The following is a 14220-nucleotide window of genomic DNA, read 5'->3' as shown; positions in this document are numbered from 1 at the left end:
AATGGATTTATTGATAATTGAGGCCAAAGTCACATCACGTAAGTTATAATTATAAAGAATGAAAGTCACTCCTCTGAACTTGAAAAATTTATTAAGAGAAAATAAGCATGTATACAAAGATTCAAGAGTTAAAATAATATATTGCATATATTGGCCGTCCTTTAGCTAGAGCAAGATAGCCTTTGTTTCATACTAATAAAAGATATTTATTGAAGGTTAACTGTACTGGCACCACCACAGAGCCATATCTATGAATTCTAATAATTAATCTTAAGATGGCTTAAGCAAGGACACTTTAAGGCTGAGCACGGCGTATGGGTATTTCTTATTAATGATGATCCTCACTCAATTTTAACAGTAATGAATTTTTTGTGGCAAGATTAGAATTCAAATTCAGAGTGTCGTACAGGTGATGTTGCTCTTGCTTGGCCTTTCCGCCTGCCGCACCTCCTATTGGTCAGCTGCAGCCTCAACAAAGCTATTCACATAAGTCTATTAGTACACTAAGCAAGTGGTTCTGTAGAACCAGAACTAGGAAGTTGGCTAACAAATGTGATTCCCTACAGAATCAAGTAACTTTACATGGACTTTCATGTAATCAAATATGAATAAAAACATTTTGGGTGAATAAATATTTTCCACACAGCATATATTGTCTACACTGGTAGTAAACACATTTTTTAAAGAATGCCACATGAAAATGTTAGAATTGTTATGCAAAATAAAGCTCTTCAATCAGCTAGCTCTTATGTTTACCCCTGCAGCACTCTAATTGTATTTGCATGTAAAGCATTGTATTGGCATGCATCCCCTAACAGTATTCAGAGGTCCAAATGTTTAAACAATCTACTAAACTTAAAAATGTTTCAGGGCCAATGCTCAGTATTTAGTCCTCATTTGCACCAAGGAACAGGTCAGAAACACAGTTTCCCTATCCCTGCAACCCACAGAGCTCAAACAGCCTGTCACCAACTTCCTGGTGCTGAAGAATTATGGGTAACGCTCTAATGGTGATAGTACTAAGACCTAAAAGTGAGTCGAGCCCAGGCCAAGTACGACGTACAGTTAAACTACAGCTAAGACTTGCATAGATCATATAGTATACTACACAAATCTACATTCACAGGTATTGTTTCTGCACTCAGTTCAACAGCTTTTTAAATTTTCCTTCACTGTGTATTAACTAAAATATTCTTGTATAACATAAAAAACATAAAAAAAATAGAACATACAGCCAAATAAACTGGGTTTTTCCAATCTATTATGAGTGAATAGTTGGTTTGTCAGGGAGTGTCAGTTTTCAGGAGGGGAGAGGAGAAGGGACTCTGTTGGTGTCTGAATTCCTAAGGGAAGGCTCAGGATCCAGCTCAAAGCTAATGTTTACAAAGGAGGCAGTAGATGTTTCTGGCTGCTCTACTGTGGCAGGATAAGTAGCTGTGGGATTATCCTGCTCGCCTCTTCGCTGTGCCGCGAACTGGTGCTCTGCCTCTTCAGCCAGACGGTTCTCCTCCTCTTCCTCCTCCTCCTGTAGGTGGAGATCATTGTGTATCATTTTATAGTGTACATATGATAGTTAATGTTTGTGTTCCAGCTCATGCCAGTGTGTAAAAATGTGATTTTATGTAAACATGAGACTGACATATGAGGTTCTAGGATCAGTGCATATGTCATACCTCTTTCTTAATGCGATAGTACTCATCGATTGCATACTGGTATTTAGGGGTGGTGATGCCAAATAGAGAGGCCAGTTTCTCTCCCATGTAGTCACACACTGCAAGAAAGACATACACATTCAATTCAATAGTGCAGTAGTGCAGATATTAATAAGTAGTCAATGATATACTAATCCTGGTACACTGGTATGCTATTTCTACAGCCATATGATGCTTGTGTTTCATTATCTAGAATTACTTTCCACTTTAGGTGGAACTAGATCCTCGTTGGCTGCTGTTGACAGTATGCAAAATTAATGAACTTTGGGTGAATAATTTTGATACTTTATTAATTAGTTATGTTGACTATGGTGGCTAAGTTGACCTTGGCTAAGAAAAAACTCTTTAGAAAAAAAGATTACCATCCCAGGACATCATGCAGCACATCATCTAAGAGCAACAGCCAACCACTGCAGGATCAGCATACACCACTACAACAGAAGCAGTGTGCCACCAAAACCTTTTGAACCTCACTATCTCTCCAAATGTGTGTGTAATTTTATACCGTTTCGAAAGATAAACACCTCTAAAATGAAAAGATGTTTTTGGGGCTTTGTGGTTGTTAACGCCTAACTTTAGACTACCTTACCTGAGATAGTGGAGGTAGCCATTCTCCACATGTGGAACCAGAAGTAAGGACCCCAGGTCAGTTTGGACTGCACGTAAGAAGAAATATATGAGTGTGGCAGACGAGAAAAGTGACCCTAAAACAATTAAGCTGCAGCAATATATTAAAAAAAATCTGATTGAATGGTAACTTTTGCCTAGGAGATATCCTAACAGTGAAATGTCCTGTATCTCATAAAAAACTTTGGAAATCTGTAGATGTTAGAGAAGCTTCAGTGCTGCCTTTACACTGGAAATACAAGACTGTCCTTTAAAGGAAATAATACCATCCTATTTCATACAATACCACTAAAATTTATGTCACCATACTATCTTTCACTTTTATTTTAAATTTTATCCTTGGTAATAATGTTCCTTGTCTTTCTTAACCCTTCCATGCACAGTGTCTACTGCAGTGGACACATATTTAAAGGCTGTTTTTAAATGTATGCATGGGTGTGGATCGTACATCAGCAACTTCATTGGACATTAGTGAGTCACCAATACTCTGCCACGTATAATGAATTAATGAATTACAATGAATCATATTAATATGACAAGATATTTTATAAATATTTTCAAAGATCAACTAGAAAAATCAATACACTGAGTAAAAGTTAAAATAGGGTTTAAAAACAGAAAAACATCAATGTGCATGTCTGTAGAAGTAAAATATTTTATTTAAAAAAATGTGGTACTGTTTTGTAATAATTCATGCAGCAGAGGGTTAAAGAGGTTTTTCCACTTTGGTGTAGTCAGTATAAAACACTGATGCATGGAGGGGAGTACACGATACTCTTTATAAAGTCCACTATTTTTTTCTGTATTTATATAGCGCTTTACTGTACCTGGAATGATACCCAAAGCGCTTTACATTATACATCACATTCACACACACATTTACACACTGATGGTGGAAGCTGCCATGCAAGGCACTAACCACGACCCATCAGAAGCAATTTGGGATTTGGTGTCTTGCTCAGGGACATCTCGACATGAGCTCGATGGGCCGAGGATCGAACCGGTAACCCTCAAGCTACAAGACAACCACCACTGAGCCACATTTGGAAAAGCTAAGTTCCAGCACAGTTGGCATATATGACAGCTGAGTCCAAGTGAAAACAGATTGTCTTTCAGGGTTCTTAAGTATTAAGAAATAGTATTTTCCATCAAGGTAATGAAAAATTGTTTGAGATATGACATTAAAGGTAAGTTTTAACAACCAACAATGTGCTCTAAGAGCCCAGGGGGTTGATGAGTGAACAGCTGGGAGCATTTGTTTGAGGCAGTTATAACTAATTACTTTTTTTGGCAGGTTTTCCATAAGGAGGCATGAAAATGGGAGTACTGCAGATTAAATCAATCAACACTATATATCCACATGAGAATGTCTGCTTGTATGTAAAAACCCAGGTAGTTTTAGTCAAATGACTTTCATTGATTTCAGCCTACCGGATCAACTGGAAGGACATCTTTCTTCACAGGGTCCTCCTCCTCTTCTTCATCAGTGCTGTACTCCTCCATGGTTTCACCATTGGCAAAGTGGATGGTCCTGCGAGGAATCTTCACTTTTCCCTGCTTTCCCGGGGTCTCCGCTATTTCCACGGTTTCAAATTCGGCCGCATCCCCTGCACTCTGATCAAACAAAATACACAATTTATCAACATAAACTAAATTAGTGTCACCGCGACATTTTTTTTAAATTTAAGACGTTTTATTAAGGTTGCAAAAACACTTTGAAACGAACAAACCCATTAAATTACCTATAATGTCTTATTCATCACCAGATATCCACCTGCTACATACGAGAGAAACTAAAGTAAATCCTAATTCAACTGCTACCACCAAATTACTTCGTCGTAGCCTCGTTTAGCTTCGAAATGTTTGTTAACTGTTAGCTTAATAGCTAAGGAAGTAACTAACAAGCTGAAAATGTTTCACATTTAACCTTAAAAATGTGGTAAAGTGTTAAAAGTTTTATCGGTATAGACTAACCTTTTCAGATTCCATAGCTTGTCCCAAATAAACGTTAACGTTAGTTAAATACAGCGACAAATCTGCCATTTCAGTCACACCTTCCAACGCATCACAACCGTGTTTAGTCTGTTCCGCAACAGTAACTCTACTTCCGGTGTATGTTCTTCACAATAAAAGCTTCCATATTTTATTTATTTATTTGTTTGTTTATTTGTTTGTTTGTTTATTTAAGAATCAAACAGTAGCTCCTTCTTGAAGGACATTACAGACTTTTCTTCGAATGTTGGCTGCCTTTTGTTAATTTTTTGTCATAATGACAAAAAATGTGCAAAAAATTTTGATGTCCAGGCTCTAGAAAGATTTCATCACTCCCAAAGACTAGTTTCCATCAATTTTCAGTCCAGTTCTTGTATCATTCTTCCAGTTTCTTGTCTATAACACAAATACTCTGTTGACAGCCACAGAGACCATTTCTGATTAGGAATTTCCCCTTTTCTTAAGGATGTCACTTTTAGATTTTGGTCTCCCATCACCCTTTTTGTCTTTTTTAATCCAAGTTGGACAACAGTTAAGTTGACAAGCTGTGTAAGATATACAGCCAGTGAAGTGATCTACTAAAACTTGGCACAAAAAGGAAGGAAATTTCTGTTTGGGCAATTATTTCTTTGCGGTTAAAATATTTCTTGGCTATGAATCATATACTGTTGGAAAGCCTGTTAATTTTCCTTTAAAACTGTGCTACATTATAAGAAAAAAGTGTGGTAATCTTGGAAGATAGCGTTCAGTACTGTTGTGGCTGTGTATGGTTATTCCTCATGCTGTTAATGCCCCTATTGGTTAAACTATTAAATTGTTCAGTTGCCAGTATGTCTTGTTTCTTCTGATTTAAACCATCCAATCAAATAAACAGAACCAAACAAGAGTCAATAGCAGAGTAACCAATTTGGAAGAAAAGTTGAGCAAGTTTTTCATGCGCACATCTCACATCTCTGCTGCTCATCCCACAAATGCATTTCTTTACAAATGTGACACCATTTAAAAGGGAAATAAACATGGTTTCCGATGGTTTAAGATTTATTGCCAAAAAGCATTGCTACAACAAGGAAATAATCGACCAAGCACTTCTTTCCTTACTTTAAAAAAATCGCGTGGGGAAAATTACAGATTTATTTTCAAAGTAGTCACCGGAAGTTGATTTTCTTGTACATGTTAGCCTACAGTCATACGAGAGGGAGGGAACCTCTGGAGGTGTTTTGGTCCAGTCGACTCGACCTCAGTCACGAAAATGACAGCGAAGAAGTCTGGCTCACGACTGGAGACTGAGATAGAGCGGTGCCGTTCAGAAGGACAATGGGACAAGATACCCGAGTTGGTGCGACAGCTCTCGGCCAAATTAATATCAAACGGTAGGGGAAATGTGCGGCTTCTCCCGCTGTTCTTTCATTCAGTGTAGGAGGCCTTCTCCCCGGCCTGAGTCCTCGATACTTCCTGACAGCGGGAACCGATGCAGGGAGTTTTAAGCACAGTGTTTTACCCAGAATAAGTTAATTAGTTCAGTTTAAGAAATATATTTGCTGTTTAATAAATGATGGCGCAACCTTTAGATGATGTGAGAGACACGACAAGTTTCAGGTTATGAACAGTGGTGGGTCACCGTCAAGATGAACATTCAAAATCTATCATTAGGTCAGTGTTGTTTGTCTTTTGTGACATGCCAGTGATGTCTCGCGAATTATCCACATGTACACTAACAAATACATTAAGAATGAAATAAGAAAAATAATTAGTTTCCCCCATATTGCTTTTCATCCTTCCGTAATTGTATTGATTGACTCTGGATGTTAGCAGATGTCAACACATAGATCAGCTGCGATTTTATTAAAGTTAAACTATTTATGTCGGATTTTCACCAGAGCCGATTTTTCTACAAGGATGTGTGTCTTAGTCATGTGCCTTATTATTTACTAAAAGAAGCTCACGCCTTTGCCGAAACCCCAGATTTTATTTTTGCAGTGCAGCTAGCTTGATTAAAGTTAAAACTGTGTTGTGCCTGGTTGCTACGTGCTAACTGTCAAACTCTAGAGGGATGGTGCTAAACTCTGTAACTGCCATACTGGTCCAAGATCGCGTGATATTTTGGGCTAAGAATCAGCAAACAACACTTTAACTATAAATCATAGTTTTATTTAGCTTTGTAATTTTGTTGCAATGACAATAAAGTTCTATTCTGTTTGGTTCCCGTTACAACAAAATGGAGAAATACATATGTAGGCTACTGGAAACTGCAAACCTACTGTACTCCAGTTATAATACAGTTTTATCCTGCAATCACTACAAATAGCAGAGGCAGTCCGATTCAGATAGTTATTCACTTCAATACCATGAAACTTATAGTGTGATTAATATCTTTTACACTGTCCCTGGTATATTTATATCAAGGTGACTGCATGACAGAATAAGTTTTTTTTTCTAGAAAGTAAAGTCCAAACATTTTGAATTTTGTTTTTGGAGTGAAATTATAGGGTAAGCAGCCAAGAAAAGTGATGTCCTTGTCCACTTTTACATGACCAGATGAGAGATGTTTCAGTAATAGATTGTAAATGCCACCACCACCAAAAAATAAGGTCTTTTGTGAATTAAAGTTTAACCTTGTGGTCAAGTTCTGTGCTTTAACACATTCAGATTTAAATATTCAGCTTTGATTTGAGCAATATTACATTGCTGTAGATGGAGCGCTGTTCAGATAATAGAAGTTTCAGTATTAATAGCATAGTAGAGCTAAATGATTATGTAAATAAATAAATGTATGACTATTCCAGACATTTTTGATTTGACAAAAACTGAAGTTGAGTTAATTTTGTAATAGTAGATTTGTACAGGAAAAGAAAAAAAAAAAAAGCTTTGTTCCATCCATTCAAGAAGCACAGTGCAGCTGAGTACAAGGTTTGGATGAGCAGAGTTATTTGCATGTTGAACAAATAGTTTATCTTTGTGCAGCAATTTCGTAGTTTTCTGCAGGATGCAGGCTAACATGGTTTTATTATTTTATTAAATTATTTTTTACATGTTTAACAACTCAAAAAGATTCTATGACCAGAATCTTGGATGATTCATGACAAGTTGCAGAATCTTGTTATGCTTATAGGAAAGTAATAGTAAGTTTACAGAAACAATAACCAAGGATGATCAGGAATAAAGTTATCTGAAATTATTAAACATAAACAACTATAACAATGATGGAAAGAGGAAAGTAAATCTGCTGTTGGTTCATTGGTGACTTTATGATTTTACTGAACAGGAAGGTGACAGAACGAAAGGTTCTGTGGTTCATAGTAGAGTTTTGTGTTCAAATTGAGTGAGATAACATTAGCATTTGGTTAGAAAGCTGAACATGCAACCTAAATGTTTTCATAGTGAAAAATGCTTTATAGACAGTTTCAGTCAGCTGATACCGATCTGGCTGGGTTGAATTCCTGAAGACGAATTTTCAAAGTTATGGCTCACGATGTAGAGCAGGTCATCCACTAATCAGTCAGTTTTATTATTAGTATTATTATTTCCTGTTGTCCAGGATGCATGTTGAAGCGTGTTTGGACAATATACTGAACTATCTATGTGAGAAGGTATGAATGTTACTTGTTAAGCTCTCAGTTCAAAAACTCACTATATAAAGTGTGATTACATCTCTGGGTCAAAGCTTAAGTTGGTCATTTGCTACAAAGATAGTGCACAAAGTTTTGAGTGTCCCATGTTACTTCCTAACTTCTGAAGTTTGGACGTAATACCTTAAAAGGGCTTAATCTTTCACATAAAAAATGCTGGAGTACAAATCCTTAGGGGAATAAAAACAAGGAAACTGTCCAAATGCTGATCTTTTAAACTGTGTGTACAACAAACAAGGTGTGATCACTCTGAATATATCTTGTTATATTTTTCTGTATTTATATTAAACTATTTGGACTTTACCACATTAAATAAATGTGATCATATTATGGACCATTTAAAATCTGTTATTTTGCATGTATCACCTCTAATCTCTGGTACTTTATGACAGGAAAAGCTTGTTTTACCTGGTTTCTTAACAGGGATCAGTAGGATTACCAAGTCATTTCAGCTATGATTATCTAAATGCACACTCCGTTGGTTGAGAAATTTGTGCATAATTCTGGCTGGTATGTGTGCAAGCAAAGTGTTTCTTTGTATGTAGATTTGCAGTTTAAAGTTTTAACAAGGCAACTATTTAAAAAAAAGACAAATTTTGATTTCCCTGATCGTGATGATGATGGGAAACACGTTCTGCTAATTTTATAGTGCTGTGTTCTTCCTGTTTTACTCAACTTGTCAAAGTAGTGAATGCATCATGGTTGAAGAACGTTAGGCACTCAATGTTTGCTTTTAAAATATTTCATATTGTACACCTAGATGACTTGGGTGAACTGTTGTTGGGGGAATGCAAGCTCCAGACGTACCTGAAGGAGAATCCCATCAAACAGGGTGCGAGTCCCAGAGGCCCACGGCCCAAACTGGTGGAGGTCAAGAAACACCTCACTGCTGCTTTGGACAGAGGAAACCTCAAGGTAACCCTGAAAGAAAAGATGATTAACTTAACAGCTGTATGACTATGGTTCATGCGGAAATCTAAGGCTTCAAATCCAACTTTCCTCCAGGCTGATTACCTCCAGGAAGCTAGTCTATTGATGGCCAAACTCTGTTATGTGGAGGGAGAATACCGAGATGCTTTAGGTAACCCTTTTCCTGTTTTTGTTTTGTTTTTTCGTAGTTTATGTGTTTGCTTTCTGATTAATGAGGTTGTCTGACCAAATGGATGATTGATATTTTGCCAGGTCACTACAGCCGGGTGAACCTGGATGACATGCAGCTGGTGGGAGCTCCTGTGTACAGGTTGTCCATGATAGCAGAGGCTTATGCCACAAAAGGTACACACAGAGTCACTTCAGCATCATATGTAGCTTAATGTCACCTTACACATCTACAGTCCAGTTTGTACTCATCTGTGCAGTATGTCTTCTGTCCACATGGTGGCAAGATAGTGCTACTTCTGACCAAAAGCTGTGGTAAAACTGGAATTTTTATTTATTTATATGTTTTAAACTAGCTTTGTCCTGTCAGATATGTTTAGAATTATTGATTAAGTTTTGAGGCATAAGACAGATTGGTTTGAAAATCCTTTACTAGTAGGAGAAGATGATCATCGCAATGTCACAAACTGTTAAATAAATACTGACACTGACAGTTGGCTCATGGCCTCTGTCACATTTAATTTATTTTCCTGTCATCCTGATCACTCTCTCCTCCGCTTTTCCCTCCAAGGTTTGTGTCTTGAGAAGGTCCCAGCTGCTTCTCCATCTCTGTCAAATAAGAACAGCGGGTCACCTTCGTCCAATAGGAGCACAACAGAGCGGGAACAGGAAATAATCACCTGCTATGAAAAGTCTGGAGACATCGCCCTGCTCTACCTGCAAGAAGCAGAGAAGGTGTGTGTTTGAGGATGTCAAATTTCACACTCTAGGGATCACCAGGTATCTTGTTAGCGATCTGGACTCTGAAGTGCTCCGAAGTGGGCATGTGATGAATATTCTGCTGACTCTAAGTTTGCCTCATGTGCTGGCAACCAATACATCTCTTACTCTTTAATCTGAGACCATCTGAAAAGATGGATAAAGTGCAATAAAAATAATCAAATTTGAATTTGTAAGAATTCATTTCTAAATTCAACAGAAAATAATTAGTTGCTTAATACACAGGAGGGTTTTTAAGACTAAAGCAACGGAAATATGAGTCACTGGAGTCCAAAACCTATTTGGGTCTAGTATTTGACATGTCACTCTCCTCACAGCATTGTTTAAAAAAAGAGACCCAGCTTAAACAGCAGACTTTTGTCAAAATGCAATAAAAAGCTGATTGATTTTCTTTTGATTCAGTGATTAATTATTCAAATACTTTAATTACAACTTTAATGTGCAGGTTGTAACCAGGTTAAACTACTCTTAAATACACTTCTGAATTTACAATCCAGTGGAATTAACCAACATTTAGCCCAATAAAGCGTGAGATTAGCAGAGTATGCAATCTATATGCTTCAGAATACAGAAATTTGATCTTTAGGTTTAAAATTCTTGCTTTGTTGCCATTTAGTTTTCATCCACAATTCAGTATGATTAATTTAACAAGCTGATTTAAAAACAATACACTACGAGCCAACTTTAAATGACTAGAAAGAGTGCTTCATGTGAAAATTAGTCTAAAGCTGTGTCTAAAAGTTTTTTTTTGTGTAGTAATTTCACTCCTCATAGAAATATGCTTCAAAGTGATTCCTTATTTTAGTTAACCCACTTCTTGTTCTGTCAGCTGCAGCCATTTATTAAGCTTGAATATCAGCCTCTGCTTTATTGTACATGACCTGATCTGTGGTCTTTTTTTATACTGAAGAAATTTATCAGTTTCTTTATGTTTCTCTCTTTGTGTATATATTTTGCTGTAGGCATTATCAGCAGGGATTCAGAACCGCAGCCCAAAGCCTGGACCAACAGCCCAGGACCAGGAACTGGGCTACTTCCTGGAAACAGGCCTGCAAAGAGCTCACGTCATCCATTTCAAGAATGGGTAAGAAATGGAAACAGGTGGTAGAGAATACATATACTGTATAAGACTGAGAGAGCTTAGTCTTAGAAAGTTTTTGTTCTACTTTGAATTGTTTTAAACCATAAAAATGATTCTAGTTGCTTCAGCAGAAATCATTAGCGGGCCTTTGTTGGCACTTTTCACCCACTTTGCAGTTGTGGTTATGAAAAAGCTGCTGACATGTTTAAATACAGCGTTTAATAATACAAGGTTCAACTAAAAACAGTTTCCAAAGTGGTGATGTTTTAAGTTCAACAAGGCTAGCTTGGTGTTGCAGCAGCTGCTCAGGCCTGGTGTTGGAAGAAATGTCTTTTCATTTTTTAAGGATTGCCTTTATTCTAAATCCTTGAGGGCTGCAGTCCTTCAGGTTTTAGATGTTTCCCTGCTCCAACACAACTCATTAAAATTAAATGGCTCTCCTCAACAGCTTGTTGTCAAATGCTGCCCAAACAAGTTGATCCACTAATCTGGTTCAGGTGTGCTGCAACAGGAAACATCTAAAATCTGCAGGACAGTGGCCCTCAAGGGCTGTTTTTGGACACCCCTGTTCTAAATAGAAAAATATTTTGATTAAGTCTAAAAGGGAAAAAAAGAGTTTTAGGTAGGAAATTGCATTTATATTCATGTACATATGTTAAATAGTGAAATAAATGATGCTGTTATTATATCCCCTTGCACCACTGAGATTTTTGTACTTATCCAAAGCCTTTAGTCCAGTTGTGGTAAACTCTGGTCCCTGAGGATGCAGTCTAGCAGGTTTTAGATGTTTCCCTGCTCCAACACACCTGATTCAGATTCAAGATCTTTATTGTCATTATGCAAGCATAACAAAATTTTGAGGAGTTTCTTGGCTTAAGCACACATAAATAAGTAAAAAATAAAGATATAAAAGATATGAGATGTCTATATTTACAGAAAATGAGAGAATTTACAGCAGACAGTAATATTTACATTTAAAGTGCATCCTAGCGCAACGACGGAGATGTGTGTGAGTGTGTCTTCTCTGAGAAGAAGTGAATATCTTCAATGTGTGTGGATGTGGAGGGTTGGGTGCATATGTGTGAGTACTGTAGGAAGGATGTGTGTGTGTAAGCGTTAAACTACAAATCAAATGGATCCGACAGCTTTTTAAATTCTGCACAGTGACTCGTTAATTTCAGTCAGGTGTTTGCAAGCAGGGAAGCATCTAAAACCTGCAGGACTGTGGTCCTCGAGGACCATGGTTCCCCACCACTGCCTGTTTCCTTGAACACATGGAGTAATACTCATATTTCTCCCTTAACCTAAAAAATGCATCTTCTTTATTTATTTAATAAAAATTTTAAGAAAGGAAAAAAGGATTTAAATTCACTTCACAACAGAAAAGAATAAAGTAAAACTGCTTTATGAGATAATGACGGCAAGATCAAATATAACGTATTTGTATAGCACATTTTGAACAAGGAGCAATAACACAATAAAATATTAACAAAAAACAGATGCAGTTAAAAAAAAAAAGTTTTATAAAAAGATTAAGAACACCCCAAGGCTTTGAAAAATAAATTAGTTTTTAATTTAGCCTTGAAGATATTTATGGAAGCCGAGTCTTTAAGATAGGAAGACTGTTCCAAAGCTTCAGAGCTGCTATGGAAAAAAGCACCGTCATGATCACAAGATTTTGTGCTTACTTGATACGGCTGGATGTGATAGTGTAATTAAAATTGATGTATGTTTAAATAATTCAGGGTAACTGTTCATGTAAATATTAAAAATCTGGCACAAGCAGATGTGGGTTGTATAGTTCTCATTTTGCAGAGGACACCAGATGCTCAGTTTTTAAAAAAGGGCACTTTGTAGAGCGTGTGGAACCGCCTCCTATGTTTAATTATAGTGTGAAAAAAAACATTACAGCCTTTTATGTACTTGGAAATTTATTGAAATATCTTATTGTACATGAACCTGGTAGTGATCTGACACTGCTCTCCCTGTCGTCCTCATCTTCCATGCTGGTAGATGGTCTACCGTGGGACAGTAGAGAGAATAGAGTGATGCATCTTTGAGTAAGACTGCTTAGTGACAAGAGTCAATGCATTACACCACTAAAACTAACACCACTCTGCAACTGCCATAGTCTGACTTCAATGCCTCACCTCTAGCTGTTTTCTGCAGACAAATTCTAATTGGGTATTTATGATGGTCAACATTTCATTATTAGCCTACAATGGAAAATACAAAATAACTGTGAATTCTATAAGGCCTAACATGGAAACAACTTATATTTGTGGGGCTACAAAATAATGTACTGGACTAATATAGCTTGTACCAGATGCCAATCCACATTGTGGACACTTTTACATGCTTCAATAAAATTTATGGAAGTTCATTTTTAAAAACCTGAGGTTCCCCAATCATTATAAAGTGCTTTGAGTGTCTAGAAAAGCCCTACAAAAATGTAAAAAATTATTATTTATTATTAATTATGAAAATACCTTAAACAGCTAACATGACTCCGGTCTTGGCTCTGACCTTTCTCCTTCATCATCTTCCTCCTCATCCTCCTTGCTGCTTGATGGCTTCATCCAGGCCAGCACAGAGCTGCTTCCCTGAGCTGCCTGGTGTAGCTCCTTTAACTTCTGTTTTCTTAAACTGTCTTTTCTAGGCATGCTGCAATTGATAAAAGCTGAGGCAAACAGTGTCATAGACTGCTTAGAATAATGCTGCTTGGAATAAAGAAAAAAAAAAAATATATATATATATATATATATACATATATAAAATTATTACAATCTGCGACTAAAGAGATGGGCAAACTGGAGAATGCTCTGCGATGTGGTTTATAAATAACGTTGTGAAAACTTCATGGAAGAAAAAGTCAATCATACCCTTGTTTGTAGCGACCACTTAGCATTTGGCAAGGTACCACTGACTATGGCTGGTGCCAAGCTTGCTAACCAGGCAGTTGGCTAATTAAGACTCAGCCGTTCAGGCTGTAATGAGACAGACAGGCTACTTTACAACAGGGACAAATAGTTTATATCAGGCTTAGTTTAGGAGCAAAAGATGCCTTCCAAATAGTTCAGCGTTACCTGAGTAGTGGCAGGTGGAGCGGTGGGAGGTGACTTCGTGGACAATCCAGCCGCTGTAATACACAATGCACATGCTTACAATGTACCTCGTTGGCGCCCGCTTTGCGTGATCATGTTGCCAAAGAAACGAAGGGAACGAAACGGGCGTACGCACGTGTGCACGTGTGTGTAAGGGGTGTGTGATCGCATCAACATAGTGGGCCACATACAGTATTTAA

The 14220-nt window shown here is 37.3% G+C and overlaps 2 protein-coding genes across 3 annotated transcripts in view; one reads left to right on the top strand and one right to left on the bottom strand.

The window, feature by feature from the left end:
- Nucleotides 1–74: 74 nt before the first annotated feature.
- Nucleotides 75–4421, bottom strand: fam177a1 (family with sequence similarity 177 member A1). The gene is made up of 5 exons (XM_041971660.1): nt 4314–4421; nt 3771–3953; nt 2302–2368; nt 1674–1771; nt 75–1525 (listed from the first exon to the last, which is right to left on the bottom strand). Exons 1-5 carry the CDS (start codon nt 4380–4382, stop codon nt 1301–1303), a joined length of 642 nt encoding a protein of 213 aa, XP_041827594.1. The 5' UTR covers nt 4383–4421; the 3' UTR covers nt 75–1300.
- Nucleotides 4422–5520: 1099 nt separating this feature from the next.
- Nucleotides 5521–14220, top strand: part of ttc7b (tetratricopeptide repeat domain 7B) — a 28963-nt gene continuing 20263 nt past the window's right edge. For both annotated transcript variants that reach the window (XM_041971969.1, XM_041971970.1), the window contains exons 1-6: nt 5521–5701; nt 8718–8872; nt 8963–9038; nt 9140–9232; nt 9627–9790; nt 10798–10919. In XM_041971969.1, coding sequence (XP_041827903.1) covers nt 5581–5701; nt 8718–8872; nt 8963–9038; nt 9140–9232; nt 9627–9790; nt 10798–10919 — 731 coding nt within the window. In that variant the 5' untranslated portion in view covers nt 5521–5580. The remainder of the gene's footprint in view (nt 5702–8717; nt 8873–8962; nt 9039–9139; nt 9233–9626; nt 9791–10797; nt 10920–14220) is intronic.

Source organism: Melanotaenia boesemani, chromosome 20 (assembly GCF_017639745.1).
Source record: "Melanotaenia boesemani isolate fMelBoe1 chromosome 20, fMelBoe1.pri, whole genome shotgun sequence".
NCBI lineage: Eukaryota > Metazoa > Chordata > Actinopteri > Atheriniformes > Melanotaeniidae > Melanotaenia > Melanotaenia boesemani.
The sequence above is the reverse complement of the archived record's forward strand: the minus strand, read 5'-3'. Positions and strand labels throughout refer to the sequence as shown.

Coding starts and splice junctions, on each gene's coding strand:
- fam177a1 (XM_041971660.1), bottom strand. CDS start 4,382: ATGGCAGATTTGTCGCTGTATTTAACTAACGTTAACGTTTATTTGGGA. Junction 3,954..4,313: donor AAGCTATGGAATCTGAAAAG/GTTAGTCTATAC, acceptor TTGTTTGATCAG/AGTGCAGGGGATGCGGCCGA. Junction 2,369..3,770: donor ATGTCCTTCCAGTTGATCCG/GTAGGCTGAAAT, acceptor TCTTACGTGCAG/TCCAAACTGACCTGGGGTCC.